The sequence below is a fragment of the Sus scrofa genome, chromosome 6 (assembly GCF_054392235.1).
Source record: "Sus scrofa isolate SSC_HxYL_T2T_F1_AM1 chromosome 6, Sscrofa_HxYL_maternal_Yorkshire_Landrace_v2.0, whole genome shotgun sequence".
NCBI lineage: Eukaryota > Metazoa > Chordata > Mammalia > Artiodactyla > Suidae > Sus > Sus scrofa.
The window spans coordinates 75,441,391-75,468,381 of NC_139388.1; the positions used below are offsets into that span (position 1 = coordinate 75,441,391).

A 26,991-nucleotide genomic window follows, 5' to 3' on the forward strand; every position below is an offset into this window, starting at 1 on the left:
CCTCCTTCATGAGGCATCATTCCCTCTGGGGGAGCCTGACCACGGGCAGCCCAGGAGGGGCCCCATGGTGTCCTAGACCCTCAGCAGAAACAGCAAGGGAGCAGCCCTGGTGTGGCCCGGCCACCCCCAGCCCTCAGTGGGGACACAAGCAGAGCCGGGCTGTGCCCACCCTCCTCCTCTTTGGTGCTCAGTGCCCCCCCCAACTGTCATTAAAATAACAAGTTTCTGTTACAATCTAAACATTCCCACATCGCATAAAGGGTTATATTACACCCGAGTCACTCCCGGGCCCGTGTTTGCACAGAAAAGCTCACGGCAGGTCCCCCCTCCTGACGAAGTGACTTATTAAAGTTTAAACAGTAATTAACAGAACAATAAAAATAAAGGGATGTTTGGGGAGTCATAGCGCACACAGGGTTTTTGGCAGTGCCAGCAGTTTTTCAGTGCCCTGCGCTGGCAGCAAAACGCGACTGGGAAGCAGGGGGACGGAGGCCGGGGCCAGGTTGGGCCAGAGAGACGCCAGGCCTAAAGGGTGAGAAAGCAAGGGCAGACCGGAGGGAGGAGAGGAGCGGTCAGGAGGCCCTTGTGGGGTCTGGGCAGGGCCACCAGTCCCACTGAGATCTGGAGAAGCAGAGGGGGCACAGTGGGAGCAGGAGAGGACACTGGCAGGAAATCCGCCGAGCCAGCTGGCGGAGGCTTTGTGATGCCAGAGCCCTGCTTGGCTCCAGGTGCTTTCTGGGAGCCCAGCGTCCTGGTCACATGCAGCCACTCCAGCAGGGACCTGACCAGGGGAGGTGTCCAGTACTCTGGTACATGGGCATCGCCAGACCCTGCAGTTAATGATTCCTGGGGCTGGACCTGGGCCATGCTGCGCGTAGGGACCTCTCCATGCTCTTAGGGCGGGGGTGATGCAGTGTGACACCCCTGAGAATTCTCCTGAAGCCAACAGCCCCCACCAAGCATAAGAAAGGACCCGGGGAAAAGGCTTCCTCTCCACCCTCTGGTGGGGACAGACCAGTTCCTCAAGGGAGGAAGCTCGTAGCTCACTAGGCCAAGGTGGAGTCTTAACTGGTGGAGCCCTCATTTGCAAAGGAGCCTAAGGCCAGGGCACCCCACAGCGAGCAGGCCAGGCCAGGTATCCTCCGCTTCTCCTGTTCTTTATTTTTTTATTTTTTCATTTTTGTCTTTTTAGGGCTGTACCTGCGGCATATGGAAGTTCCCAGGCAAGGGGCTGAATCAGAGCTGTAGCTGCTGGTGGATGCTACAGCCAAAGCAACTTGGGATCCAAGCCGCGTCTGTGGCCTACCCCACAGCTCAAGGCAAAGCTGGATCCTTAACCCACTGAGCAGGACCAGGGATCAAACACATGTCCTCATATTACTAGTCAGATTCGTTACCACTGAGCCACAAGGGGAACTTCCCCCACCCCTGTTCTCCCTGCATAACTTCTACTTAGAGGCTCAGATCCCTGGCTGGGTGTGGGAAACAGAGAAAGAGGGAGGAGCCTCGGGGAGAGGAGGGGCTTCACCTGGACAAGGTCAGCAAGCCCAGCACTTTTCCCTCAAAGCCTTGGGAGCGGGGGAAGAAGGGACAGCAGGAGCCCTTAGTGGCCACAGGCATGCGTGTTATCTCATGCCAGCCAGGTGATGCGCTGGCCCCAGGCTTACCAGTTCCCCAAGCTGCCCTCTCACTCCTTCCTTCTCCCAGAGCCCCTGGGCCCCGGCTGTGGCAGGCTATGCCAGAGGGGTACCCTCCTGGGGCCGTCCTCTGACCTTAAACCCCAGCGCCCCTGGCCAGTCTTGCTGCCCTCACTGCCCGCTGCCCACGCCTGTCCTTCCTCTCCAAAGACAGCCTCTGGAGATCAGTGTTCTCGCCTTCCGCGGAGCACTAGTCGCGAGTGGTTTTCCAGGCGAGCATCCTCCACTCAGTTTCTCCCCACCAGGGCAGTGCAAAGGGTCCTACGTGGGGACAGCAACCGGACCACGACCACGCTCTCCTGACTGCTCTTGGCCTTCTCCACCTCCCTCAGGCCTCGGTGCGCCACCCTGCCCGGGATCCTAGCTCTGCCGCACCCTCCCTCCACCTTGGGGCCTGCCATCGGCAGCCTGGACCAGCCCAGGCCCAGGCTCCTGGCTGCAGGGGCTGAGCTGCGCAGCTGCATGCCACTCATGGAGTGAGACACTAGGCTGAGGCCAGGGGCTCTCTCTACCTCGTGTCTCCCGGGACCTGGTTCCTGGGCGGCTGGTGGGCACAAAGGACCGGAACTCGCTCTGGCTGGGCCTCCAGGGTGCCTGGCCATGCTACCGCCTCTCACCAAGGCCCTTGCAGGTAGGGGAGTGCACGAGGCCCCAAGGATCTCAGTGCTGCCTAGGCTTGGGGCACAGAGAATGTTGCCCCAAAGACGTGGAGAAGAGCCAGTGGCTTTCCTTTCCCGCCCTCCCAGGCAGAGTTCTTTGGGGCTCCCGTCCCTGACTTGCAGTGGAGCAGAGGGTCACACTGAGAGAGCTTGAGAAGGGGGGCAGGCAAGGCTCCCCAAGCCCCCAGCGGCTCAACTCAGGAGCCAGGCTGGAGGGGCGGGAGCTCAACCCCCCCTCAATGCTGGAGGAGGCTGACACTGCACTCAGCGCCACAGCTTGGAGGAGGGGCAGGGAAGGTGTGCTGGGGGTTAGGGGGAGGACTGGCAGGAGGTGGGGCCCCCGGAAGGACAGGTGGGGACAGAGGCCTTCGGACAGGCTCGCTCTAAGGTGGGCAAACTGGGAGCAGGCTGCGCTTCCTAAGCTGCTCTGTTTCTAGAAGCCCCCACCTTCTCCCATGCCCCCTGGGGCCTGGCAAGGAGCTCTGGGGCCAGAAAAGGTGGCGACTCTCAGGGCAGAGGCTGGCCTAGATTTGCACAGAACTTTAGAATTGGAAGGCGTCTGAGGCCCGAGAGGCAGAGAGACCTGTGGCAAAGCCCGGATCACCTTCTTGGCAGGACCAAACAAACCCAGAGACCCAGTTCCTGGTCTGGGCCCTCTGGCGATCAGCAGATCAAACTGTTCTACGCTCGTGTTTTAAGGGAGGATCTTCTGTAGCCCTTGGAGACTAGAGCCCATCAGCCCCAAATACCATAAGGGTTTCCTAAGCCCCACACTGGCCTGCCTGGCGAAGGACCTCCAGTGGCTCAGAACCAGCACCCCTAGAGTTCAGGGTCTGGAACTCAGGCTCGACTCCCAGGAAAGCACCAGAGGCACACGGCTCTACAACCAGGCTTATCCACTGGAAACGGGTAGGATTTGGGCAGGTGACCGTGTGGCACAGGGATTTGAGCTCAAGGGTCGGGGGGAGGAGCTTCCTCCTTCAGGGGCTGAACCTCCCACCCCCACCCCGACACCTGTGAGCTGTGTTTATTATGAAAGGGAAACAGGGTGAGTGTCATTCTGGAAGGAGGGGAGGGGGCTGGGAGAAAGGGCCCTGGCAGGGGAGCCCAGCCTTAAAGCAGTCCCTGGAGAGAAGTCGGCGGGGGGCGGTGGGGGGGATGGCAGCAGGTGGCACAGGGGTGGTCTGGATGACACTGTCACCCCACCCTCCCTACAGCCCATCTCCACAATCCCCTTGCCAATGAGGCCAATGACGAGGACATGAGGGGACTAATTTAGGAGTATTTTTAAAACTGCGGCCCTGGTGGAGGGGTTTAGCAGTTGTCAGCCATCTGGAGTAAGGAATTACCGTCACCTCTCTGATCCTATCGTCCCTAAACCCAAAGCTGGTTACAGCTCAAGGGGGAGGCAGCAGGTGGGTGGGGGTTGGGGCCGGTGCCAGGGAGGTGCCCGCAGGCCGGGAAGCACCTTCTGTGCCCTCAGAGGGGGCCGGGGGCTGGGGGAGGGGGCCGGACAGCCCCGTGTCCTCTGCGCCCACTCGGGCTCCCCCACCCGCTCACGCGCGCTCGCTCCCTGGGCCATGCCGGCTTGCGCAGGGGCCGTCAGGTAAATTAGATCTGAAAGCTGACAATTTCTGACCATATTTCCTTGATTATTTCAAACAAATGCACAGCAGCCGCTGTAAGGAGATTAAAGTGACATAAACGTCCCGAGTGGGAGGGGGGAGGGCAGAGGATTCAGGTCACCCCCATCCGTCCCCCGCCTGACAGACGCTATATCGCTATCCAATCCAATAAAAAATCCCCCCCTTTTGCTTTAATTAATTTTACAGCTAGCTTGCTTAATTACTTTCAATCAAAATCCTCCTGCCATCGCAAAATTAGAGATGGTTGAGCTCCATTAGCCTAAATTCTTCATTTCCATATAGAAAAGAGGCTGTCTGCACAGCCAGCCTGGGCCCCTGGCAGGACAGACGCCCGTCTGCCCGCCCGCTGCCAGCCAGCCAGCCCGCTCCTGGCTTCTGCTCCATGGCCATCTCGGGCCCAGGCATCCCCCCTCACCTCCTCCGTCCCTCTCCTTGGGTCTAGGAGGGTACACCTTCCCCGGCCCCCAACTCCTCCCCTGACCCATGCCAGGGCTGCACCACTAGGCTGGGCTGCGGGTCAGCTGTTCCCTCGAAAGGATGGCCCATCCTGGGATCTTGTTTCCCTGCTGAGGGGCCCCTGCTGCTCCCAAACCAGGGTAGACAGGCAGACGGGTCTCCTGGGCCCTCTGCCTCCTCCCTCCTCACGAAGCAGAGCTCCCAGTGGGGCAGGACCACTTCTGGCCTTGGGACTTCACCCTGGCCGGAAAAGACCCCTGAAACCAACGGCACCCAGGGTCACCTCTCCGCTGTTTCCTGGCTGGAGTCCTCGCCTACCCTCAGAGCGACTCCAGGACCGGCTGTCTGGAGCAGCCCCCCCAGACCCTGGCGCTCTTGGGGGGCCCTCGTGCGGGCCCCTGTTCACCCTCCTGTATCCCCATTCCCAGCCTGCAACAGCTGCTCTGCTCCTCCAGCCCTGGCCTGGGTCGGGTGGGTGGCGGGTCTGGGTGCTGTCCACATCCTGTGCCTGCACTGGCTCCCTTCTCCCCCCCTCCGCCTGCCTCCTCCTCACAGCCCCCAACCTCAACTCCGGAAGCTCCACTTCAGGATTTCCACGCTACAGCCCTGAGTGTCGCCACGGGTCGGCCTAACCTGGGCTCCAGCTGATTAAGGATCTGCAACAGGATGTGGGGATTACAGGAAAACCTGGCTCCGGATCTACAGGGGCAGAGGGCCAAGTCCTCGCTCTGGGACTCCCCTCACCTCCCCTTTCGGCCTGCCCCGCCCTCTGAGCTGCCAAGGGCCCTTTCTGGACTGTGGAAATTGGATGACGAGGGCTAGCATGTGGGACCCAGGCCAAACCTGGCAGAAAGGCAGGCCCGGGATGGGGTGGCGAAGGGGAGTTATGGCTGAATCCAGCCCTGGACCCTTTATGGGGACAGGAAGCCAAATAGGTCCTCCTTCTCAGGGAACCCGGATGCAGGCAGGGTGTCCCGGGCCTGACGGCTGGAAGCATCCTAAAGGATTGGTGAGGTTCCTCCCGTGAGCAGGCTTTAGGGCTGCCCCACGGCAAAGGCTGAAGGACCCTGGCGTGGGGAGAGGTAGCTGAACCTGGGCCTCAGGAGCCAGTCTTCCTGGACACCAGGGACTCAGGGTTGGTCTGCAGGCTCCTGGGGGGACTTGGACTCATGGTTAAACTCAAGTCCTCCTCTTCCTGGGTCGGTTGAGTTTCTCCAACATCTCCCAAGTACCTACGGGCACGGTCTCCGCTGGCCCTAGGGACCCAGGGAGAATGGTTTCAGGTACTGGGGAGCCGAGGTTTTAATGGGGAAGACACACCAGCACCAAAGCAGCCTCCACACCACTGAGGGTGCAGAGGTGAGGCCAACTATGAGTCCTAGGAGGGCTCCCTGGTGTACATAAAGTGGCAGGGGCGGGGGTGGGGTGTGACTCCCCTGGGCTCCTGCTCCTCCAGCCACCCCACCCTCTGGGCAAGTCTGCATCCTCTCTCCTGCCCCCTCTTCAGTGAGTCATTGGCAGAGGGGACCAGGAGAGGCAGGAGCAGCCCCAGTCGTTGATGGCACTTGACTTCCTGGTCGCTGTCCCTCCCCCTGGGGCAGAGCTGAGCCAAACCCCGACTCTGCCCCTGACGCACGCCTGGCACAGACAGGTCGAGTTGGTAGAAGGGTGGTTGGAAGAGCAGGTTCCGGGTCAGTTGCCCAGAGCTCGAAGGGGCACAGCCACAGCAGGGTGAGTGAGCTCCCCATCCATCTCCAGCTGCCAGCCAGCCCCCGTGGAGCAGGGGGAACCTGCCGCTCACCCCCACTTCCTCCTTCAACTTGGGCCTGGCTACCCCTGCTCCTGGGCATCCATCCCTCAGGGGTCCTGGCTGAAATTTCACTTCTTCCGGGAAGCCTCCCAAACTGCAGGGCCCCCTTCCTCTGTCCTCTTGTCGCACCCTGCTCCTTTAGACAGCCCTTCTGTAATAACTGTGCTAACAACCCTCTGTCTTGCTCGACTGCGAGATCTAGCAGTGGGACAGGACCACCCTTCAAGCCCAGCGCCTGACCCGATAAATCTTTACTGACAGAGAACGAAGTTCACTAGTGGAAGAGCTGGGCTCGGGGGTGTGGCCTGACTTCTGTACCAAGCCCTGTGGCTCCAGGGCCTTTCCTACCTAGGAGGGTGGGGACTCCTTGGGCGGGACTGAGGCTGAAACCCCTTCTCTTGGGTCTGTGGCCCTCTTGAGCCTCGGGCTCACCTCCAAATGCCCTTCACAGGGCTCTGCCTGGAGAACAAAAGAGGCCCCAGTTGTTCCCACATTTCTCTGGGAGAGGAACAACTGTTGCCGGCCAGGCCCTTGCTGAATAAATCCAGCAACTGTTTGTAGTACAGTGTGATTCTCTCGCTCTACTCTTGTCACTGTCCCAAAAAGGAGAAAAGGAAATCGAAAAAAAAGATGGAGGAAAATCCCATCCCAAGCCCCGCGATCTCCCTACACCCACTATCAAGTCTGTCTGAAAATGTGATTAACACACAGAGGGCACGGGGACGGCCACCTGCCGTGGCGGACAACTGGGACAGCCGCAGCAAAGGGCGAGGCTGTGAGATCAGGACCCAAAAAAAGGAGGTGAGGGAGTGAAGGATGGGGGGGGGGACACCCAGGGCAACAGGAGAGATCAAAGCAAAGGGACAGACTCTGGAGGGCAGCGGAACGCCCGGCCCCGCTGCCGCCACTGCCGCCGCCCAGTGCCCTGCGGGTGAGGGAAGGGGAGAGGCTCCTGGAGGCCAGGTCCGACAGGAGGCGGGAGGCTGACGTGGGGGCAGTGGGGATGACGGGGCGGGGAGGCGCAGGAGGGAAAGAGAAGTTGACTGGAGAAGAGGGAGAGAGGTCTATTAAAAACCTCTCAGTGCATAACACAAAATGTCAGGCTTTATAGCTTCATTCTTGGCATTGCCGGGACTGAGAACCCTGCACAGAAATGTCACCGCTTGTCATGTTTAATCACCTGCTGTTTGTTAACACCTTCCCTGCAAGGAGCCTGTCTCAATCTGCCCCTGGGCCCCCCAGGGACCCGGAAGCAGAAAGCATCCCCACCTCCTTCCTGGCCCTGCCTCTGGGTCTCGAGGGAGGAGCTCCACTCACCATCCAGCTGAAGGCTGCCCAGAGCCCCGAAGTGACCCTTCCTTCCAGGCGGCCGGGGGAGGGGCCCGTGTGGTCCTGGCCAGGGGCTAGGACCTTCGGCTGGGGATGCTGCTTATTGAGGGACCGGAGCCAGCGTGCTCCCAGGCTGGCTACCTTCCTGCTTCCCCTTGTGCCTGCCGTTCTGCCCAAGCCACTCCTGTCCCCCCACCCTGGGTGTAAGACCAGATCAAAGAGGGCCCACTCAGATCCCTACAGCCTGGGACTCACCAATCTGTCCGCCTGAATAGCAACTGCCACATAACATCTAGCATTCAAAGCCACCATCCTTCCAGTTTCAATCCAGGAATCACACCATCTGTGGCTCTGGCTTGGCGCTCTCTCGGAACATGCTTTGCTAGGTTGTTTAGACGAGGCATTCTCAGTCTTTCGGCCCCGTGATTCCTTCCTTGGGGGTGGGAGGGTGGAAGAGGCCACACAGGCAGCACCAGGCGTCCTGAAAACACCTGGCTGCTCCCTATCCCTGAAAGCAGTGTGGGCTTAACACCAGGCAAGGGGCTGGGTCCTCTCAGATCACACCTACGGGAGCTCAACGCAGCCCCTGGGCTCAAACCCCATGCAGGGGTGGCTGTCTGCCAAGCCGCAAGTTGCTCCCGCCCAGTTCCCAAGGGAGACCTGTTACTTCTAGAAGCAATGAAGGCCAGTGATGAGCTGAGTTTCAAGGGTCTCCCATGTCCCCGTCTTCCTCTCCAGCAAAATCCATGCTTACATAGAAGCACACGCGACAAGTCTACATCCACGCCCCTATCTCCTGGAAGGATGCCCGTTCAGAGACCTCCTTCCTAAAGAACTCTCGTCCCGTCTGTTCATCCCCATTTCAACAGAAACAAGTCAGAAGGTGTTTCAACTCCCCTTCGATCCGTCCCTGCAAACAGAGGGGAACATCCTTGCTCAGGAGATGGGCAATAATGAATGCTTTTAGAGGACGCTTCCTCCGAAAGGCTCAAAATGCATCTGCATCAACAATTGCACTGGATCTTGCAGGGGAGGCCTGGGGATGGGTCCCCGTGTTACAGGTGGGGTACAGGTGGGGCCCAGGGATGCTGGGGATGTGGGCCAGGCAGCGCCGTCCATATCCGGAACCCAGCGTGTCCTCCACTCCATGCTGCCATTGGAAAGGTCCCCAGGGATGCCCTCTTCCCTGTGAGAAGGAAGCCCCCACTCTGGGTCTATCTCCCTGCGTTTGGAAACAGGTCAATAATGTCTCTGGGTCTCCTGTTTCCCCACTTGTGAGAAAAGACAGCCTCCTGTGTCTTCAGGAGGGAAGTGACAAGGAGAGATGAGAGCAGGGTGTATGTCCAGAATCTCCCGGAAAAGGCACGGACTACACTCACAGGGTTTGGTCGTCATGATTCTGCACGTTGCACCCTGTTCTCTACAAGGGGGAGAGGGCTCAGTGTTGGGGGGGAGCAGGGGCGCTGCAGCTGCAGGACCTTTCCTGTGCCCGGCAGAGACTCAGGCAGTGCCCTGTCCCGCCTGGGGAGGCATGTGTACAGACCCGCTTGGACCCACGCACCCCTGGCTGGACGCAGCAGATGGAGACAGGTGGGTTTCCAGTAGAACCAGTAACCCCTTTGGACGGAGACTATTCTAGTTCAGGGGCTTGGGCTGTCCAGGACCCCGAGGGAGGGGCTGAATCCATCAGCCCATCCTCTTGCTCCCAGCGCTGAGGGGCTTCACGGGGCATGGGTCTTTTTGATCCTGGGCAAACCAGGCTGGTGGTCCCAACGTGGCTGACTACATGGTGTGACAGCTGGAAACCGCTCCCGAAACCCCTCCCTCTCGGGTGACAAGAGAAGCTCCATCTTCCTGAGTGAACTGATGACACGGGGCTTCTTGTGCCCTGCAAGGTCACATCTCCACCTCGGGGATTTGAAAAGCTGGGCCCTGGGAGTCCCCGTCGTGGCGCAGTGGTTAACGAATCTGACTAGGAACCATGAGGTTGTGGGTTCGATCCCTGGCCTTGCTCAGTGGGTTGAGGATTTGGCGTTGCCGTGAGCTGTGGTGTGGGTTGCAGATGTGGCTCCGATCCCGCATTGCTGTGGCTGTGGCATAGGCCGGTGGCTACGGCTCCAATTAGACCCCTAGCCTAGGAACCTCCATATGCTGTGGGAATGGCCCTAGAAAAGGCAAAAAGACAAAAATAAATAAATAAATAAAAATGACAAACTGGGCCCCGTCACAGAGGAACCCTGAGCACACACACGGAACGCGTGCCCCCAACTCAGCAGGCCACGGTGGAGCCCCGGTGGAGCCAGGAAGCAGGGCCTGGCCTGAGGTTCGGGGTGCCCCCTGGCCTTGAACTGTCTTGTCCAAACCACTTGTACTTAGCAGATGAGCATGGCCTCCGGGCCAGGCCCCTGGTATAATCCTTTCATTAATTTACTATTCGATGGGAAATTACTCCTTCCCCAGGAATATAAGTTTTCATCTTATTTTAAGTTCGATTCTTAAAGCAATTACCCAGGCATCTGGCAATGACTTCACCGCTGTGGCCGGGCCCTGCGGGGGAGAAGGGCAGCCCTGAAGCTGCACAGACCCCCGGCTCCCAGCCCCGGAGGGGAGTTTGGAGAGACCTGGGGGCCCCCAAACAAAGGTCCTGGGTCCTGGGAGGGAAGTGGGGGGCACACCGTTATCTCTGATATTTGCTGCTTGTGGAAATACGCCTCCCCAGCACCACCTGCCCCGTGAACCTACTGGTGACAGTTGTTGAAAAGCCTCAGCAGCTGGTGCCGCGGGAGCATTTTCTATTTTTAATTGTTTGATCGGAATATTAACTCATCTAGGCCCGTTCCCAAGACAGAGCTCCCAGCCGGAGGGGTCTCCCCCGTCCCCAGATCTGCCTTGCTTCCTCTCCAGTCAGAAATCAACTTTGAAATTAATAACTGGAAACACAGACCTCTGTGAGTTTACAAAAGATGAGAGTCATCAGGGAGAAATAGCAAGAGGTCCTCCCTGGCCAGGGGGGCCCCGAGTGGATCTCGGAGCCACCGACGGGCGGCTCCAGGCGGGGGAGGGGATGCGAGCACCCACGGGCGCCATGGCTCTTCCCCGACCCAGCTTTTCCTGGCCAGCCCCTCCCTCCCCGCTCAGGTCAGCCCCACTGACCCAGTCTGCTCCCTTGTCAACCTCAAGGGCGGGGCTGCTGGGGAGGCTCCCCCGGGGAGGGCACGTGGCTCCGGGCTCCGAGGGGCTGGGCCAGAGGCTGCCTTGGCTCTCAGCCTCTGGTTCCGAGGGGGGGGGGGGCAGGTTCTGCCAGCAGGTCCTCCGTGGGAGCAACACCAAGGGCTCCAGGCCCAGCCCCGACGGGACGGTCACCCGGCTCAGCCCTAGCCAAGCGCCACTCGGGCTCGAGAGGGACCATGCTGCCGGGGACCAACCCAAGCCCTGTGGCCCCCTACCCAGCACGGGGCCACCCGGCGTCCTCGGCCTCGGCGCCCTTGGCTCCCCTGTCACGCTCTCGCCTCTCAAGGTCGCAGGGCTGTCCACACCAGGAATATTTACTCACCAGACTGGCCCTGTTAGCAGCACTCACCACAAATATGCTTTCTGATAAAGTTGGCAGTAAAAAAAGTTCGAGGGCTGGAAACAATGTCAGAAACCATCCCCCGCCCCCGCCAAGCACGGGTGAGGTGAGGCCCGCGAGCAGGTCCCACGCCAAGAGTCCTGGGGGAGGCGGCGGCCGCGCTCACTCTCACTTTTCTCCTTCCTGTTTCACCTCCCAACATACAGCCTGTTGCCAGGGGACCAAGGGCTGGGGATGGTTCTAAGCCAGGGCCGGGTCCTGGCCCCCAAAGGGCGCAGCCCAGAGGCCGGGGGATGGGGAGCTCCCCGGGGGCCTCTGAAGGAGGAGGCCGGGCGGCCTCTTACCTCCGATTCTCCCTGGCCCGTCTCACCTCGCTGAGCCCCCTTCCCACCCGCCCGCCCTCCCTCTGTGCACATGGGCTTTAATGTTTTTATTACCTGTTTGACTCGCTGCCTTATTGCTTCTCCCCTTAATGGGGCCGTAACCGTGGAAACGAGGAATAAACGGCCACCAGAAAATGAGATGATTAAACAGGTCACCCTGGCAAAACAAACTCAGCCAAGGAACCTCTGGGGGCGGGGAGGGGAGGCTCCTCCTCCCCCTCCCCATGGCCAGAAGGCTTGGACCAGACCTGGGACCAATGTCCCTTCCTCTGGCACTGGGGCAGATACAGAGGGGCGCCCCCTGCTGGGCGGTGTGGAACCCTGCCAATCTCCCTTGACCTGCCCCCCAAGGCTCCCCTCTCTCCCAGGCAGTCCTTCCAGCTGGCCTTGGGCCTTGAGCTCTGAGCTAACAGGGTGGCCAGGAGGAAAGCACTGGTCTAGAGGGACAAGGACGATCACCGCCAGGGAAAAGATGCATTCCCCGGTGACACAAAGTTCTAGACTTCTCTGCCTCCTGGCTTCCTGGATGTCTCTTGCTTTCTCACTGCGCTCGAGTCCCCTGCCCCATCGACTGCATCTCTTGGTCTCAGGCAGCATATCCCCCTCCGGGCCCCTTCGTTCTCGGAGAAAGCCCTATAAGAAGAGGCCAGTGTAGGCCAAAGCTCAACTCAGCACGGTTTCCTCTGGGAATCCCTGGTCTGTGGAGCCAAAAATAATGTGTCTGTTCCTCCCCTGGGCCAACCTGCTTCCGCAAAGCCTCAGACCAGCAAGCAACAAGACAGGGCCCTCTTCACTTTTTGAAGGGGTCTCAACAGCCACGGGCTGGTGCCACCACGCCAGCCAAGACTGTGGGGCCAGAAGAGCCCCGGGGAGGTGGCCTGTGGGGCGCTCTCAGAACAGACCCCCTGAGCCGGCCCAGGAGCGGCCCAAACATCATGCAGAGGTCTGAGGCCCTGGCAACGTGGGGTGGGCTTCAGTACACGCTGCCCCTTCTTTTTCTTTTTCTTAGTTTTAGGGCCACACCTGTGGCATATGGAAGCTCCCAGGCTAGGGGTCGAAACTGAGCTGCAGCTGCTGGCCTACGCCACAGCCACGGCAACACCAGATCCGAGCCCATCTGTGACCTATGCCACAGCTCAGGGCAACATCAGATCCTTAACCCACTGAGCAAGGCCAGGGATCGAACCTGTGTCCTCATGGATACTAGTTAGGCCCGTTTCCGCTGAGGCCTTCTTTCTGGCCTCAGTCCCTGTACTGCAGCCATCCAGCTAGAGGGGTCCTGGGGCCGGGAACAGACTCAGAGAGGATGGACCTGCTGCAGTAAGGTCTGAGGACATGGAGACGGGCAAGGAGAAGAAGAGGAGTGTCCCGGACCACCCGGTGGCTACTGCCCTCCTGTCCCCTCCGGGGCAGCCGACCGCGGGTGCCAAGTCTGACTTCACACCAAGACCCTCCCAGCCCCAAACCACAGTCATGGTTAGGAGCTACCGTGGGGCCTCCCGCCAACCATTCATTCACCACCTAGCTTCCTCCTTATGCCTCCTCACCCCCTTCATGTCATCCCTAACGCTGGCCCCACTCCTTCCTGTAAACCAGGCTGTAGAAAGCTCTCAAGGAGCGAAAGCCCAGGTCCCAAGGGCATCCGCCAAATGCTTCCCGCCTGCCTCCTGCTGCCCCCACAAGAAGCCGGGAGGCACTTGGCGAAGAGGCACAACAATCAATCAGTTCTACCAGCACTAACAGTGGGAGGTGCTGGACCAGCCCTGGACCACGCACCGGGAGGAGAGGCGAATGCAGAGCTAACTCCGATGGTCGCCCCTGCGGACACCAGGAGCGGCGGAAAGCAGGGCCTCTCCAGGCAGGGTACTGAAGGCTGAGTGCCGCCCCGACACACCAGATCGTGGGCATAACCAGGCCTCAGAGCTGCGGGCCCCCAGCCAACCTCTGATCTCTATCCCTTTCCAGGGCCAACGGGGTGTGAGGCTGCCAAGGGGGAGGGGCAAGAAGGTAGGCAGGAGGGCCTGGCTTTAGGGAGCTGGGTGGCCTGGGCCAAAAGGGGCAGAAAGCTGTGGTTGCACAGTGGGAAGCAAGAGCTCTGCTTTTCCAGGGGGAAGGGAGGTGGGGGAATAGGAGTACGAGGCGAGAGAGAGAGAAAGAGAGAGAGACACACACACTCGAGGGTGGCGGAAGTCTAGAAGGTATGCGTGATGCAGGAAACACGTCAGCCCATCTCCATCTGTCCCCGATACCTCCCATCCTTTATCAAGTTCAAAGGCCACTCTTTCACAAAGCTCCCTGGGCTCTAGGCCTTAGCAATCCTCTGCCTGGAATGACAGATAAACACACCTGTCTCCCGCTGCCAGGCGGACCCCGGAAACCTGGGAAGGACCAGGTGGCCCTGGTTTCCGCAGCTCCTGCAATGAGTGCTCCCCAAGGCTCCCTGACCTGTGGCCCTCACGACCTGTGTGGCCTTCCTTCTCCTCCAGGGGAGATGGCCCCATGGACCTGGGGTATAAGGGCGCTCTGCTGTGCTCAGGCAGCCAGAGGGGGTGAATGCTGGACCACCAAGCTGCCACCTTTCCCAGTCAATCCCAGGGAAGCCGTCTCTGCTCCTCTGCACACGGGGGCCAGCAGCCCTCCTCCTCCTCCTTCCCAGCTCCTTCCTTCTGCTGTACCCTGGCCCAGCTACCCCGGAACAGCTGCTGCTTGCCTCGGGGACCCACAGGCTGTAATTACTACAGGGCCACTTCCTTCCCCCCTGGAGATGAGGAGGAAGAGAAGGAAAAGGAGGAGCAGAGGAGGTGTGGCAGCAGCCAGGGGAGACAGGGTTTATTTTTATTTTTTTGCTTTTTAGGGCTGTACCTGAGGCATAGGGAGGTTCCCAGGCTAGGGGTCGACTCGGAGCTGTGGCCACCAGCCTACGCCACAGCCATAGCCACACCAGATCCGAGCTGCATCTGAAACCTACAACATAGCTCACAGCAATGCCAGATCCTGAACCCACTGAGCGAGGCCAGGGATCGAACCTGCGTCCTCAAGGATACTAGTGCCGCTGAGCCACAGTGGGAACTCCCAGACAAGGTTTAAAAACCAGCTCAGGGAGGACAGCGTAAAGGACAAGGCTTGGGGTCTAGGGTGGGGGAGCGGGGGTGGGGAAGAAATGGCCGGACTATTCTAAGAAAGAGGGGCCGGTCAGCGGAGGAGGCTGATGGAGGGGCCGGGCGCGTCACTAACCTGGCAGGGTCCGGGAAGAGGAGGAGTCTGGGCCCCACCCCATCCCCTGCCCAGGGACCTGAGCCAGGGGCAGCAGCTTTAATGAGGAGATGCTGCTGCCGTGACTCAGCCTTCCAAAGGTGCCTCTGTTTTTTATTTTTCCATCATAAAAACCCAAGCTGCAACTCAGCCAGATTCCCTGGCCGTGGGGGATGGAGGAACACCAGCCGTGACGGCGAGGCCCCCGGAGAGGTCTAACTGGCCCCAGTGCCCCTCTTAGACCAGAGGGTCTAAGAGCCCATTCCCCTGGCTGGTCCCCAAGGCAAACGGGCTGGGGATGGGGTCCCTCTGGGGAGCCTTCAGACCTGCCCTCACTGCCTCTGCCTCCTGTCGGGAGAGAATGGCTAACACCAGGCCTTTTATCCAGAGTTTTGCTCTGACACCTTATAACTCAGGCCGGAGCTGGTTCAAGGGGCCACTTAATCCAGAGCTGCCTGCCTCAAATGCTTTCTTCCAAAGAAAAGGTCCCGAACCTGAGCTTCTTGCATCGGCCACTCGACCCCTCTCCCAGGATCCCCCCAGCGAACCCTCTGGGTGAAATCAGGTTGGACTCAGAGAACTAGGGATCTTAAAGGTCATCGGATGCCCAAGTCCCTCCAAACGTCACAGCCAGCCTCTGTCTGAATGGTACCAGGAAACGTGCTCCTTCCGAGACAGCCCATTCTGTCCTTGGCTCTGACTGCTCCTTCCTGCCAAGATGGCACCGCAGCGCCTGCCCCCGGCAGCAGACTGGCAAAACCGGTGCTCAGCCTGACTGCAGGGCCTGGCCCCACTTCGACGGGTCGAGTGGGTGTATCTGGCCAAGTAAAGGCTTGAGGAAGGAAAATCGAGGACAACCTGCTCTGCCCCAAACCTGCCACGCAACCTCTTCCTCCAGAAACAGCCGGGGAACCTTCCTGGGCCCCAGCAGGCACCGGGTCTGCAGTGTAACCGGAGCCAGCAAGGTTCCTAGAAGCCGCCACTCCTGGCAAGGCCCTGGCCTTGAACCAGGGGCTCGCAGAAGTCCTGAGAGTCTGGAGGGGGTGCTGACGCTCAGAGCAGCAGGGGCTGGGCTGGGGAAGCCAAATTCTTTGCGCTCAGGGGTCAGATTCTGCCTGGAAGGTCCGCAGCCTTTCTTCTCCTTCCTTGAGACTGCGTGCCCTCGAAGCACGTGGTCACTGCCACATCCCACTTCAAGAACCAGGCTCCCGAGCCAACCTGTCTCAGTGTCCTTGACCCCACGTTTCCGGCCTTGTCCAAGCAGAGGGCGGGACCAGGATACAATGCGTCCGCATGCAGTGCAAGGGGGCCAGGCATGGAGCCCCAGCAGAGCTTATCCCAGGGGAAAAGAAGCAGGCCTGGGTCAGTGAGTAGCCCTGATTCCTCCCACAGACCCACCTCGACGACACAGCTGCAGCCTCAGTGCCGAGTGGGCAGTGCTGCCCCTCAAGACTGCCCTGTGCTCTCTGATCACTCCTTTGAACTTGCTCTGTTGCCTATTTGGCCCTTTACCTGGCAAAGCCTACCCTGGATCCTCCGAGGGACAGCTCTGGCGCTGGACAGCCCCTCCCCTTCTTCTGGGGAGAGTGGAGCAATTTACAACCAGATCCCCAAGAATCAAGGGCAAGCTGCTTCCCAGAGCTCTACTGCTGCTTCAAGGCCATTTTCCGCCCTGGCCTCCAGTTTTTCCCAGGGCCTAGGAATCAGCCTAGCGGGGCCACATCCTGGGGAGCTTCCCAACTGCAGCCTGGATGTACCTGTGTCTGAAAGCTTCCTCCCTTCTCCCCTCCCCCTCCCGGCTCCCTCCCCCAGGGAAATCACTCTAAAAGGGCCTAATGGAACTATGTCCTCTCTTCCTCTCTCTCCTCCCTCCCTCTCTTTCTTTCTCTTTCCTTTTTTTTTTTTTTATTAGCATTTGTGGAATTTATTCCCAAACTCTCCTAATCTTCCGTACACAACCATTTGATTTGCATAACCCAACCCCCTCTCATAAAAACTGGCTGCTAGTTTAATTAAAAAATGTAAATTTGCTGTCATCTCGGGGCCTGGTGAATTAGGACGACATCGGCATTTTTTATTGCTAAAGACGTCCAGATTGATCCAGCCCTTGGCTGAACTATGGTGGAAGAAAAGGGGTCCACATGGCCCCTGAGGGGTGTGAGGTCCTGCTGTCCCCTCCTGAGAGGCCCTGGTTCTCCCATCACTGAATGCTCCAGGACCCAGACCTGTCCAGGGCTGGAGGTGATGTGAACCCCCAGTCCAGTGCTTACTGAGTCCATGGTGCCAGCAACCCTTTGGGGCTTGGGTCTCCAGCCTGGTTCTGTGCCAGAGAGGCCCTTGGCAGAAGCTGCCCCTGGTGCCCCCCACAGAAGAGGGCCCCGTACCACACCAGCAAGGAGCCCTGGCCAGAAGGTCCCTGTCCCTGGCTGCATCCAGAAGGACATTCCAGAGGCTGAGAAAAGATGAGCAGGGAGTTGGCTCAGAGACAGACTCAGAGAGGACCTCAGAGTGTTCTCACCTGCTTCCCTTTTTTAGTGAAGAGGGGAAAAAGCGCTTTTCTTCTGAAGTTCTGAGATTAAGTGAAACTTCCAAGTTCAAAGAAAAGGTTGAGACGGTATCACCAGATGACTCCTCCAGGAAACAGTCAGAACGCTGACACCCTGGACCTCCCCTCACAGAGTGGCCAGAGTCCAGGCCTGGGTCCTCCTGGGAGGGCCCTGCTCCAGCCACGGGAGGGACCAGCTGACCTCAGGGGCCCTTGTAACTTCTAGGAAAAGTTTCCAGAGCCTGTCCCTAGAGTGCTGGGAGAAACACGTGCCGGGAGAGATGCTACAAGAAGTTCTGCCACCTGCAGGCCCCAGAGGCCCTCTCTCCAGGTGGGGATCACCCTACAGAAGGGCTTTGGAGTCGAGCCCCCCCAGCAGGCTGGCAGAGGGCAGGAGGATGGACGCCAGCTCCAAGTGGCATCTGGGTTACAAAGAGGAAGGTAAGGACGGCCTGACTTCCAGCTGCGTAATCCTGGGTCCCACCGGCTTGCCCACAAGCGGAGGCCCGCCTGTCCCAGGTAGGGGGTGGTGTGTTGTTACCATGGGCCCATCTAGAAGGCCTGCTTCTTAGCTGGGATGGGTGGGGGCCCCATTTCTGAAGAAAGGGGGTGGGGCCTGAGAGGGAGTGATGAGACACCTGACTAGAGGTGGGGGCGGGCGGCTTCTCTGTGCCAGCGAAGGGCAGGGAGGGGCAGGGTGGCAGCCGTGGCCTTAAGACACCTTAACCACTTTGCCCAGCAGGGGGTGTAGCACCCTTCCCGGGCACAGAGGTCCTGAGGACCTCCACATCAAAGGTGCCAAGATCACACCTGGCGGGATGTAGTCTTAAAGATCCTTCCTCCACAAACACACCCTCCTCCTTCCCAAGGCCAACCGCCACGTCCCATCACCCATCCTGAGCCCTGGAGCGCTGCCTCCTATCCGCTCTGCCCAACTCCCCTTCGACTTTGGAAGGCCAAATGGCAGCTCATGGGTCCCCAGAGGCAATGCCATGAACTTGGGCCATCGTAAACCACGACTCTAGCAGCAGTGCATACCTCCTTTTATAAATGAAACGGAAGAGGTTCAGAGATCAAGCTCAATGGAATTATCAACTTGTTTATCACTGACTCCTTCTAAAAAAACATTTAGGACAAAGACAGTGCATTTGTCAGCCTAGGACCTGAAGGTCCTGGTCAAAATTCCACTTTAATACTGAGGCTACTGGAAAGCCTGAGGAATTTAAAAGCAAACCCCACTCTGGATTCAGACTGGAACCTCAGATGGGAAGAGAAGAAAAATGTTGAACAAAATCAGATTAAAACCAATACAACACCCAAATCTCAGGATAAACTCTGCTCCAGGCCAGACCTATGCTATCTGGAACCCTAACCTAGGCGTCATGCTAGGCCCCCCAAAACCCAGACCCAAGGGCTAAGAGGGATGGGAGAGAGTCCAGGGCCCCTCACTTTGAACTGATAACAGCCGCCTCATCCCACGGATTCTCAGGTGAAAAATACTCATTAGCCATAATAAGCAGCTTGATCATCCGACACAGCCTTGTCCCAAATAAATTAAATTCCTTTACCTTGAGACAGTCGCCCCGAAACCAGACTAACCACCTTTCCCAACAGGACGCTGCTTTCAAAAACTCAACCACCCCCCACTAAAAAAATAAAAACACACACCCCACAGCCAGACACATAGAGATCTTTTGCTGGGGAAAAGAAAAACACAGAAAAAACACGGAGCCATTCAAAAAACACGGAGAACAAAAACCCCCACAAAAAACCCCTAGATCCTCTCTCTGGGTGCCCCCCAGCTCCCTCTCTCCCCCCGGTTCTTTCACAATGACAAGCATCAAATTAGTCACAGTCACTAAGCAAGTAACAAATAATAACAATAATATCATCGGAAGCCTCGCAATCCAGAAACCAGGGCGAGAAGCGCAGCCGGCACCAGACCCTCTCCAGGCCGGCCCCCACCCCCTGCTCAGCTGCTACCTCATTGGGCTAAAAATAATAACTTCCGTAAAAGAACCGAAAGAAAAGCGAAAGAGCCTCCCCCGGTTCCCACCGGCCGGTACCTGTACCAAGATCCATTCTCCTCTCTTTGGTCCCAAACTCTTCGAGGAACGCCAAAAAAAGAGGGGGAAAGAAAAGAAATCGGTTTAGTCTCTCGCAGTGCCCCCCACTCCCCACGCCAGCCTCCCCCCTCCGCTCTCCGCACCCTCCCCCCACCCCCATCGAGGGGCGGTCAAGTCCCGGGACTGGGACTGGGGCCGGGGCAGAAATGAGACTGGGGACCGGGGAGGGACAGCGAAAGTTTCTCCCTCCCTCCCCTCTCGCTCTCGCGCTCCGGCATTGCACACTCAAAGCAGCTCCTCTCTGCTCTCGAGTTTATTAAACTAAAAGAGAAACTATTTATAGACGCAGCCCGGGTCTGGGGGCCCTGCCGGCCCGCCGGGCCGAGGGGCGCCCCCGCCCGCGCCCGGCCCGGCTCCCGCCGCCCCCGCCCCGCCCCGCCGCGCCGCGCCCCCCGCCCGGGTAGGGGGGCCCGCGGCGGCGCCCCCTGCCCTCCCCCGCCCCACTCCGGTACTCACCATAGTCGGAGAGTCGAAAGCCGAATTCACTTAAATAATCAACTTTCATAATACTTAATTAATGCCTAATTGCAACTGATTACTCCCCGAATAACAAGTTGTTTTAAAGCCCTGATGTCATTGCTCCTGACGGTAACACTCAGGGTAACAGTTTGGCAGGAGGGAGCAGGCGGGCGGGAGCGGCCGGGGGCGCTGCCAGGCGCCGAGGTGATTGGCAGGGCGGCCGCGGCACCGCCTCCTCCGGGCCGGGCCCGCGCCGCCCCGGCAGGTGAAAGAGCAGTGCTCGGCCCGCCCGCGCGCGCGCCCGCCCGCCGGGATGCTGGAGTGAATGGGCTCGCGCTCGCCCGCCCCGCGCCCTCGCGCGCGCCTCCGTCCGTCCCCCCCCCCCGCGCGCCCCGCGCTCTCGCCCTCGCGCGCGCGCGCGCGGATCGGCCTCAGCGCACCGGCTCGAGCGGCGGGTCCTATTGGCTCAGCGATTGCCCAAACCTTAGACTTAGGGAGGAGGGAGGCGGGGACTCGGCGCCCGAGGACGGGAGGGAGCGGGGAGGCGGGCGGGGGCGCGGCGGTCCGAGAGATGCCCGCGGCCGGCGCTCGCGCTCCCGCGCCAACTCTGGCCGGACGCCGGCGGGTGCGCGCTCGCACGCTCCCCACTGCGCTCCGGCCCCGCGAGCGCGACTCGACGGCGGCCGCGCGTGAACTCACTCCGCGGCGCCGGGCGGCTGAGGGTTCGCGGCGCGCGCGCGCGCGCGCGCGGCGGAGCAAACTTTTCCGCGCGGGCGGGGTAGGTGTGAGCGCCGCGGGGTCGCGCCCACCGAACCACGCACCCTCGTGTGCCCCACTTTCGCGCTCTCCTCGGATTCTGGTGCCGGGACACCTGGGGTTTTATTTCTTCCCCATCCCTGAACCTCCTCCTGTTGCAGTTGGTGGTGGTGGTTTTTAGTTCTGAGAAGAGGCTGGGGCGATGGGCCTGGATGTGCTGGGGAACGCGATCTTCGGCCGGTTGGGTTCAGAAGTGCGGGGACTCCCTACCTAGAGCTTCTTAGGGTTGGTTTTGCCTTTAAATGGGCCCTGGCACTCTCCTCCCCCCAATGTCGACCACCCACCTTGGGTCCCCTCCTCATCACTGCCCTTGGGACCTTCTCCTCCTGCCCTGCAGTTCAGCCTCCAGCCCTGCGGCTGGGATGCAAATTGGGGGGGGGCGCGGGGGCGCCCAGCACCTCCTTGCCCTCTCACCCCGTCTTGGGGTCCTCCGAGGGCCCCCACCACGAATCTGCATCTGTACTGTCACTTGGGATTCCAACCCACCCTCTTGCCCCCGCCACACCCCACGCAGGGCCCTGGCACAGGGGGCACAGACACCCCTCAACCAAGGAGCCCTGGCCTGCTTACTGCCTGCCCCTCTGACATCGCGGCCCTCACTTCCTGTCTGCCACTTCATTGCGGGACCTGGGAGATTTTTCCTCTCTTCGCCCTCCTTTCCCCAGAGAGAAAGCACGTTGGTGGGTCTTTCTTTCCCTAGTGTCCCTGCTGTGGCCAGACACACTGAGATTCCTTAGTCTTAGTCACCTAAGTGACCCACTGGTGGGAGGCCAGGAAGGGGGCAGACAGGCCATCAAGAAGGTGGACAGTTCTGCGAGTGAAGTACCTGGCTCTCGTGGTCCCTAGCTCTCCCTCTGCCCCTTCCGAACCCACCCTGCGGCCTTCCTTCCCCCCTCCTGTTTCAGCGGAGGCCACACTGCCTTCGATGAGGGGAGGGGACCAGAACCCAGACTTTCTTTTCTCCGGTCTTTGGACAGCATTTGGCAAAATGGCGCTGGACTATTTTTGCAATATTTCTATTTTGCAAAGGGAGGGGCCCAAGGAGGTCTGGGGGCAAAGAAGTCAGGGAGTTAACAATAGACTCTTTCTCCCACTTTCCCCTCATTTTTCCTTTTCTCTTTTATTTTTTTTGGGGGGCTGCACCCAAGGCATATGGAGGTTCCCAGGCTAGGGGTGGAACCAGAGCTGTAGCTGCTGGCCTACACCACAGCCACAGCAGTGCGGGATCTCAGCTGAATCTAGGACCTACACCACAGCGGACGGCAACGCCGGATCCTTAACCCCCTGAGTGAGGCCAGGGATGGAACCTGCATCCTCATGGATATTAGTTGGGTTTGTTAACAGCTGAGCCACCATGGGAACTCCTCCCCTTATTTTTCTTCTTCTCTCTCTCTCTTTTAATTGCACTTTGGTTTCAAATGGCCTGGCAGGGAGGTTAGTATCCCTCCCCTATTTGACTCCCCCCCCCGCCCCGCCACCCCATGCCTTCTTGGCAACCCCCATTCCTGGTTGTCACACAGCCCTCCACCCTTTGGGGCCTGCCCCATCCTTCTGTAGGAAGAGCTGCTGGAGAGGCCTGGGAATGCTGAGTGTCCCCCTAGCCCTAAAACCCTGATTAAGGGAGTGGAGCTCCTTGAACAGACTAAGCCACATGCTACCCAGAGGATGGTACGACTGCTGGCACCAGGCAGCCAGGAAGTGAGGACCAGGAGCTTCTACTTCCCACATGGGATCTCAGAGGGCACCTCGGCAACCAGGACGTGCCACTGGGTGCTCCCACCCATGACTCCCCAAAGCGAGGGTACAAGTTGGGGTTGTAACAACAGGCAGTCAAACCCAAATTCCCCTCCTGAGTGTCTGCTTCCCCATCTGGGCAACTGGGATGTAGAAAGAAGCCTGGAGACACAGGGGTGAAAGGGTGACTTCTGGGTGCATGTTAAGTGTGCACGTACGGGGAGCTCCCTGCGGATGGGACCCACGCGGCCCGCTGGCTGCCTTGCATGTCCTTCTAGGCTTCCGCTGATGGCGGGAAGGGTATGGGAGGTCACGCTTTCCACTGACCCACGCGGCGTCAGTGGGACTGGCTGCACGATAACTTTGGGGCCTCCAGTGACAAAGGCTGGAGGGGAATGGCTGAAAGGATAGAACCAAGAGAGCTGGAAGGAAGGCCGGGCGGGCAGGGCCAGCTAGAGGGGCCCGCCAAGCACTAGGGGGAGGTGTGAGGTGCCCGGAGAGCCTTGGCTCTGCCAAGATCATGGCCACCGACAGCCACCCCCGGCTGAAGAGGCTCTGCCTGAGGGAGGGGCCTTCCTGGAGGAGAAAGGGCCCCGAGAGGCACAGAAAAGAGGCCCTCTTGGGTGTTCAGATTTGAGATTTGAGAGGCCTGAGCCATTGAGATCGTGCAGGTGAGTCAGAGGCCACGGAATGAAGGGGTCCCCCATTTCTCTTTCTCTTGGGGGGCGGGTGTGCTCATGTGATGGGGAGAGGCCCAGAATGCAGGCATCTCTGAGCCTACGGCCCTTTTGCCTTAGGAACCCTGATGTGGTGACGGCCTTTGGGCCCTGAGGCCAGGCCACGGTTTCTGTGCTCAGGGCCCGGCAGATAAAAAGCCCAACGGCACAGTCCCCACGAAGCCCAGAGTCCCAGCTCCTCCTCGCACCTCACCTCATGGGAAAACGTGGAGCCCCGCACAGCAACACCCACCTGCCAGGCCCCTCACGGGGGTCCAGGGAAACACGTGGGCTCTCCCCAAGCAGGCTGCCCTCGCTGCTGGCTCCCAGGGCCCTGGCATCCCCAGGTTGCCCACTCCTTCTCTCTCCCTCCTGAGCCCGGGGCCTTCTCACTCACCAGCCTGTTTACGCATCAGGTATCTCCTGCTTTATCTGCTCTCATTTTGAATTTGTAACTTTCACATAAACTTGAACAAAGCTCCTTTTGTTCCCGCACCCCACCCCAGGATCCCAATAAACTGGTTCCCTTTGAGGCGACTGGGCCAGGGCACAGCCGCCTTGGCCAGACGACGGTGTGTGTGTGTGAGCAAGCATGTTCGCACCTGCGAGGCCGTCCGTGTGTTTGTGTGTGAGCCGACGGCGGGGAGGCTGTCGGGGAGAGCCCTGGGCGGGCGACGTGTGGATGGGAAGGGTGCTGGGGACAGTGGCCGGAGCCCAGACGCCAGGGCAGGGGGATGAGAGGTCACGGGGCCCTGATGGCTGGGTGTCGAGGCAGGGAGTAAGCAGGGACGCAGGGGAGACAAAGGGGCAGAGAGACGCAGCCAGGCGGGTGGCGGGGGAGCGAGGGGCTGAGGCCAGGCCCAAGCGAAGTGTAAGGCAGATACAAGGACTTGCATTATGGCGGGAGAGGGGCTGGCAGGGCCGCACGCTCGGCCCTGTAATCCTGTTAGCCAGCAATCTCCATTCCGAAAGAGCTTCATTTCTTTGTGAATATTTGTAAACTAGCTATCTAATGGAAAATTATAGGAAAATTATAGTGAAATTCATGACGGAGAAATCCGATTATCCCTAATTCAATTATGCCATCTTAGCCCACACAGCACATTTCCCATTTTTTTCCCATAAATACCGATGCCAGGGGTCCCGGTAATCAAATAAAATTGAAAATCATCTTCCCATTAAATTCAATTAGCCGCAATTTCTAAAGCCTATCAGAGATTTTAATTACTAAATTATAAAATTCTCCAATGCTAAATTGAAACCAAAAAAATTGCACATCCTTATATTTCAGAGAAAAAAAAAAAAGGGCCAGCAAAATCCTTGGAAAATGCCCTCTTCTCTGTGCCCAGCTCCAAAGCAGGTTCTCCCCCACTGGAGGGACCGCACCCTACTGCCCACTTGCCCGGTAGGGGACGAAGCCAGGGGGCAGAGGAGAGGGCCCTGTCAGGGAGGGCTGAGGCGTGTTCACTCAGCAGTGGGGCAAAGCACACCTCCGACCCCAAGCAGCCAGGGCTGGGCTGGCCGCTAGATGGTCTGCCTTCCTCACTGGCTGTCCCGGCTCCTGACAGGCCCTCAACCCTGTCCCCCACCAAGAGTGATGTCTCTAATTGCCACCTTTTTGGCTCGTGGACATGGCTCGGGCCCAGGTCACAGCTTGGCCTTGGGGCTCTGCACGGTTCTAGGGCAGCAGACCAGAGGCAGCCAGTTTCTGACACGGGCGCCAGCCGGGCCCCCAGGTGGCCTGGAGTGGGACAGAGGTGGAAGTAGCATGGAGGCCGGCGTCGAGGGTGGCCAGATGTCATGGGAGGGTTCCGTGGCCCTGAGCCTTCTCCAGCGCATTCCCAGGAGCCATGGGTCCTGGCAGTGGAGCAGCCTCCTGGGAGAAGGGCTGGCGATGGATATGGCCCAAATCTGGCCTCTCCCTGCACTTCCAGCTCATTCCCTGCCCCTACCCTGTTCTGGGAAGCTGGCTGCCTGACCTGGCCAGAAGGAATACCCTTGCCCTGCGGGAGTGCTCACTCTCTCACCCCCATCTCCTTTTAGGGAAGTGCTGGCCATAACCCCAACAGTAGCCCCTCCTCCTCCCCCCCCCCAACTCCCCCACAGGCCACTTACCCTGTTCTAAAGGCTGCTCTAGGAGTCAGAAGAGCCCCGGGGAGGTGGCATCGGTGGTAGCATAAAGTGACCCTAGATCTGAAACCCACGGTGGGTGGCTGGGTGGGCAGCTGCCAGGCGGGCGGGCGGGCGGTTTCAGGACAGCCAGTAGCAGAGCTGCCGACAGCCCAGCACCCAGGGAGCAGGGAGCAGGTTTAATTTGCCAGGCAGTCAGGAGTGCCAGCAGGGGAGGCACCCGCAAACAAAACAAAAACAAAAAAGTTAATTATCTTTGGCTTTTTCTTAATAAATATCCAAACTGGCCCGGCCGGATCCTCCGCTTTAGAGGGAGAGAGAAGGAGGAAAAAAACCCCAAACCAAATCCAACAAACTTATTCTCCACCTTTCCTTTTGTCTCTCATCCCTTGTATTTATCTCTTATCAGGGCAGGAACAGTTTCACCTTAATTCCCAAATTTTGCAAGTGCAAGAGTGTGGCCACAATAGGTTGTGGGTTTGTTTATTGTTTTTAAGTTTTGAGGAGGGACAGTGGCGTGTGAGGAGGCAGATGGGAAGAAAAAAGGCGAGAAGAAACTGGACAGAAGCAAAGGAGAGAGTGAGAAAAAGTCAGAAGGAAAGCGAGAGAAGGAAAGACAGAAAAAGCGTGATGCTGGGAGCCTGGCTAGTTGCACTGGCCCTGGGGGCACCGCCCAGCCTGTGGCCCCAACCTGGGCAGGGACCTGTTCTGGAATGTTGTGTTGGCATTTTATTTCGGTTACAATTATCAGCTACAGGAGCTAATGGGGATTTTTCATTTTAAAGCTCCAAACCACCCAGGTCTCATTGGCCGACTGGGCTCCCCTCCTGCTGCTCGTACCTGCTCCCACCTTCCCTTCCAGGAGCTTGGCTGCGGAAGGGGTAGGGGTTGGGGGGTGGTTGGCCGGCCTTCTGAGGGGGTGTGAGACTGTTCCGTGAGGAATCCCAAGTGTACCTGAGGAGAGAGACACGTGTTGCCAGCCGGGCCGGCGTGTTTGAACGCTACTCACACATGCCTGAGCGCATATGCTGTGGGAAACATCTGGCAGGGCATGCAGAGTGGTGGTGGGGGCGGCCAGGACACCGGGCAGTCCCTCACGCAGCACGGGCACTGGCGTCCCACTCCCCAGGTTCAAATCCCAGCTCCATCTCTCATCAGCTGTGCAACCAGAATCAAGTCACTGACCCTCTCTGAGCCTCCATTTTCTCCGCACCAAAGTGAATAATAATTAGGGACTGCCTGGGGCCGAGGGTCGGGAGGACAGAGAGTGAATGCTGATGAGCGCGGGCTTTTCTTCTGGGGCGATGGAAAGAGTCTAAAATTAGATAGTGGTGATGGTGGCACAACCTTGTGAATACACTAAAAACCACTGACCTGTACAGTTGGCATGTGAATTATATCTCAATAAAGTGGTTATAAAAAAGTGGGGACAAAAAAGGGGAATGATAATGGCACTTCCTGCATCGAGCTGTCCTAAGGGCATCCCCAGCACATAGCCTGGCACAGAGGACGAGCTCAAGGAGGATTAGCGATTAGTAATCCGGACCGGGGAAGACGGGCTGGCATCCTGGGGCCTGGGCTGGCAGCCATGAGCGTAGACTGCTGGGACTGACAACTGTCTACCTGGGTCCCTGGGGCCGGGCTAGCAGGCTGTCAAGCAGC

General features: G+C 59.0%; 1 protein-coding gene across 3 annotated transcripts in view; it reads right to left on the reverse strand.

Moving 5' to 3' along the window:
* CASZ1 (castor zinc finger 1) overlaps window positions 1-26,991 on the reverse strand; it is a 149,448-nt gene that overhangs the window by 34,135 nt on the left and 88,322 nt on the right. For 2 of the 3 annotated variants that reach the window (XM_084962742.1, XM_084962744.1), the window contains exon 4: window positions 19,415-19,453. In XM_084962742.1, the coding sequence (XP_084818868.1) occupies window positions 19,415-19,430 (16 nt within the window). In that variant the 5' untranslated portion in view covers window positions 19,431-19,453. Of the gene's footprint in view, window positions 1-19,414; window positions 19,454-19,930; window positions 20,085-26,991 lie in introns of those variants that run through there. The other variant, XM_084962741.1, reaches the window with a different exon arrangement.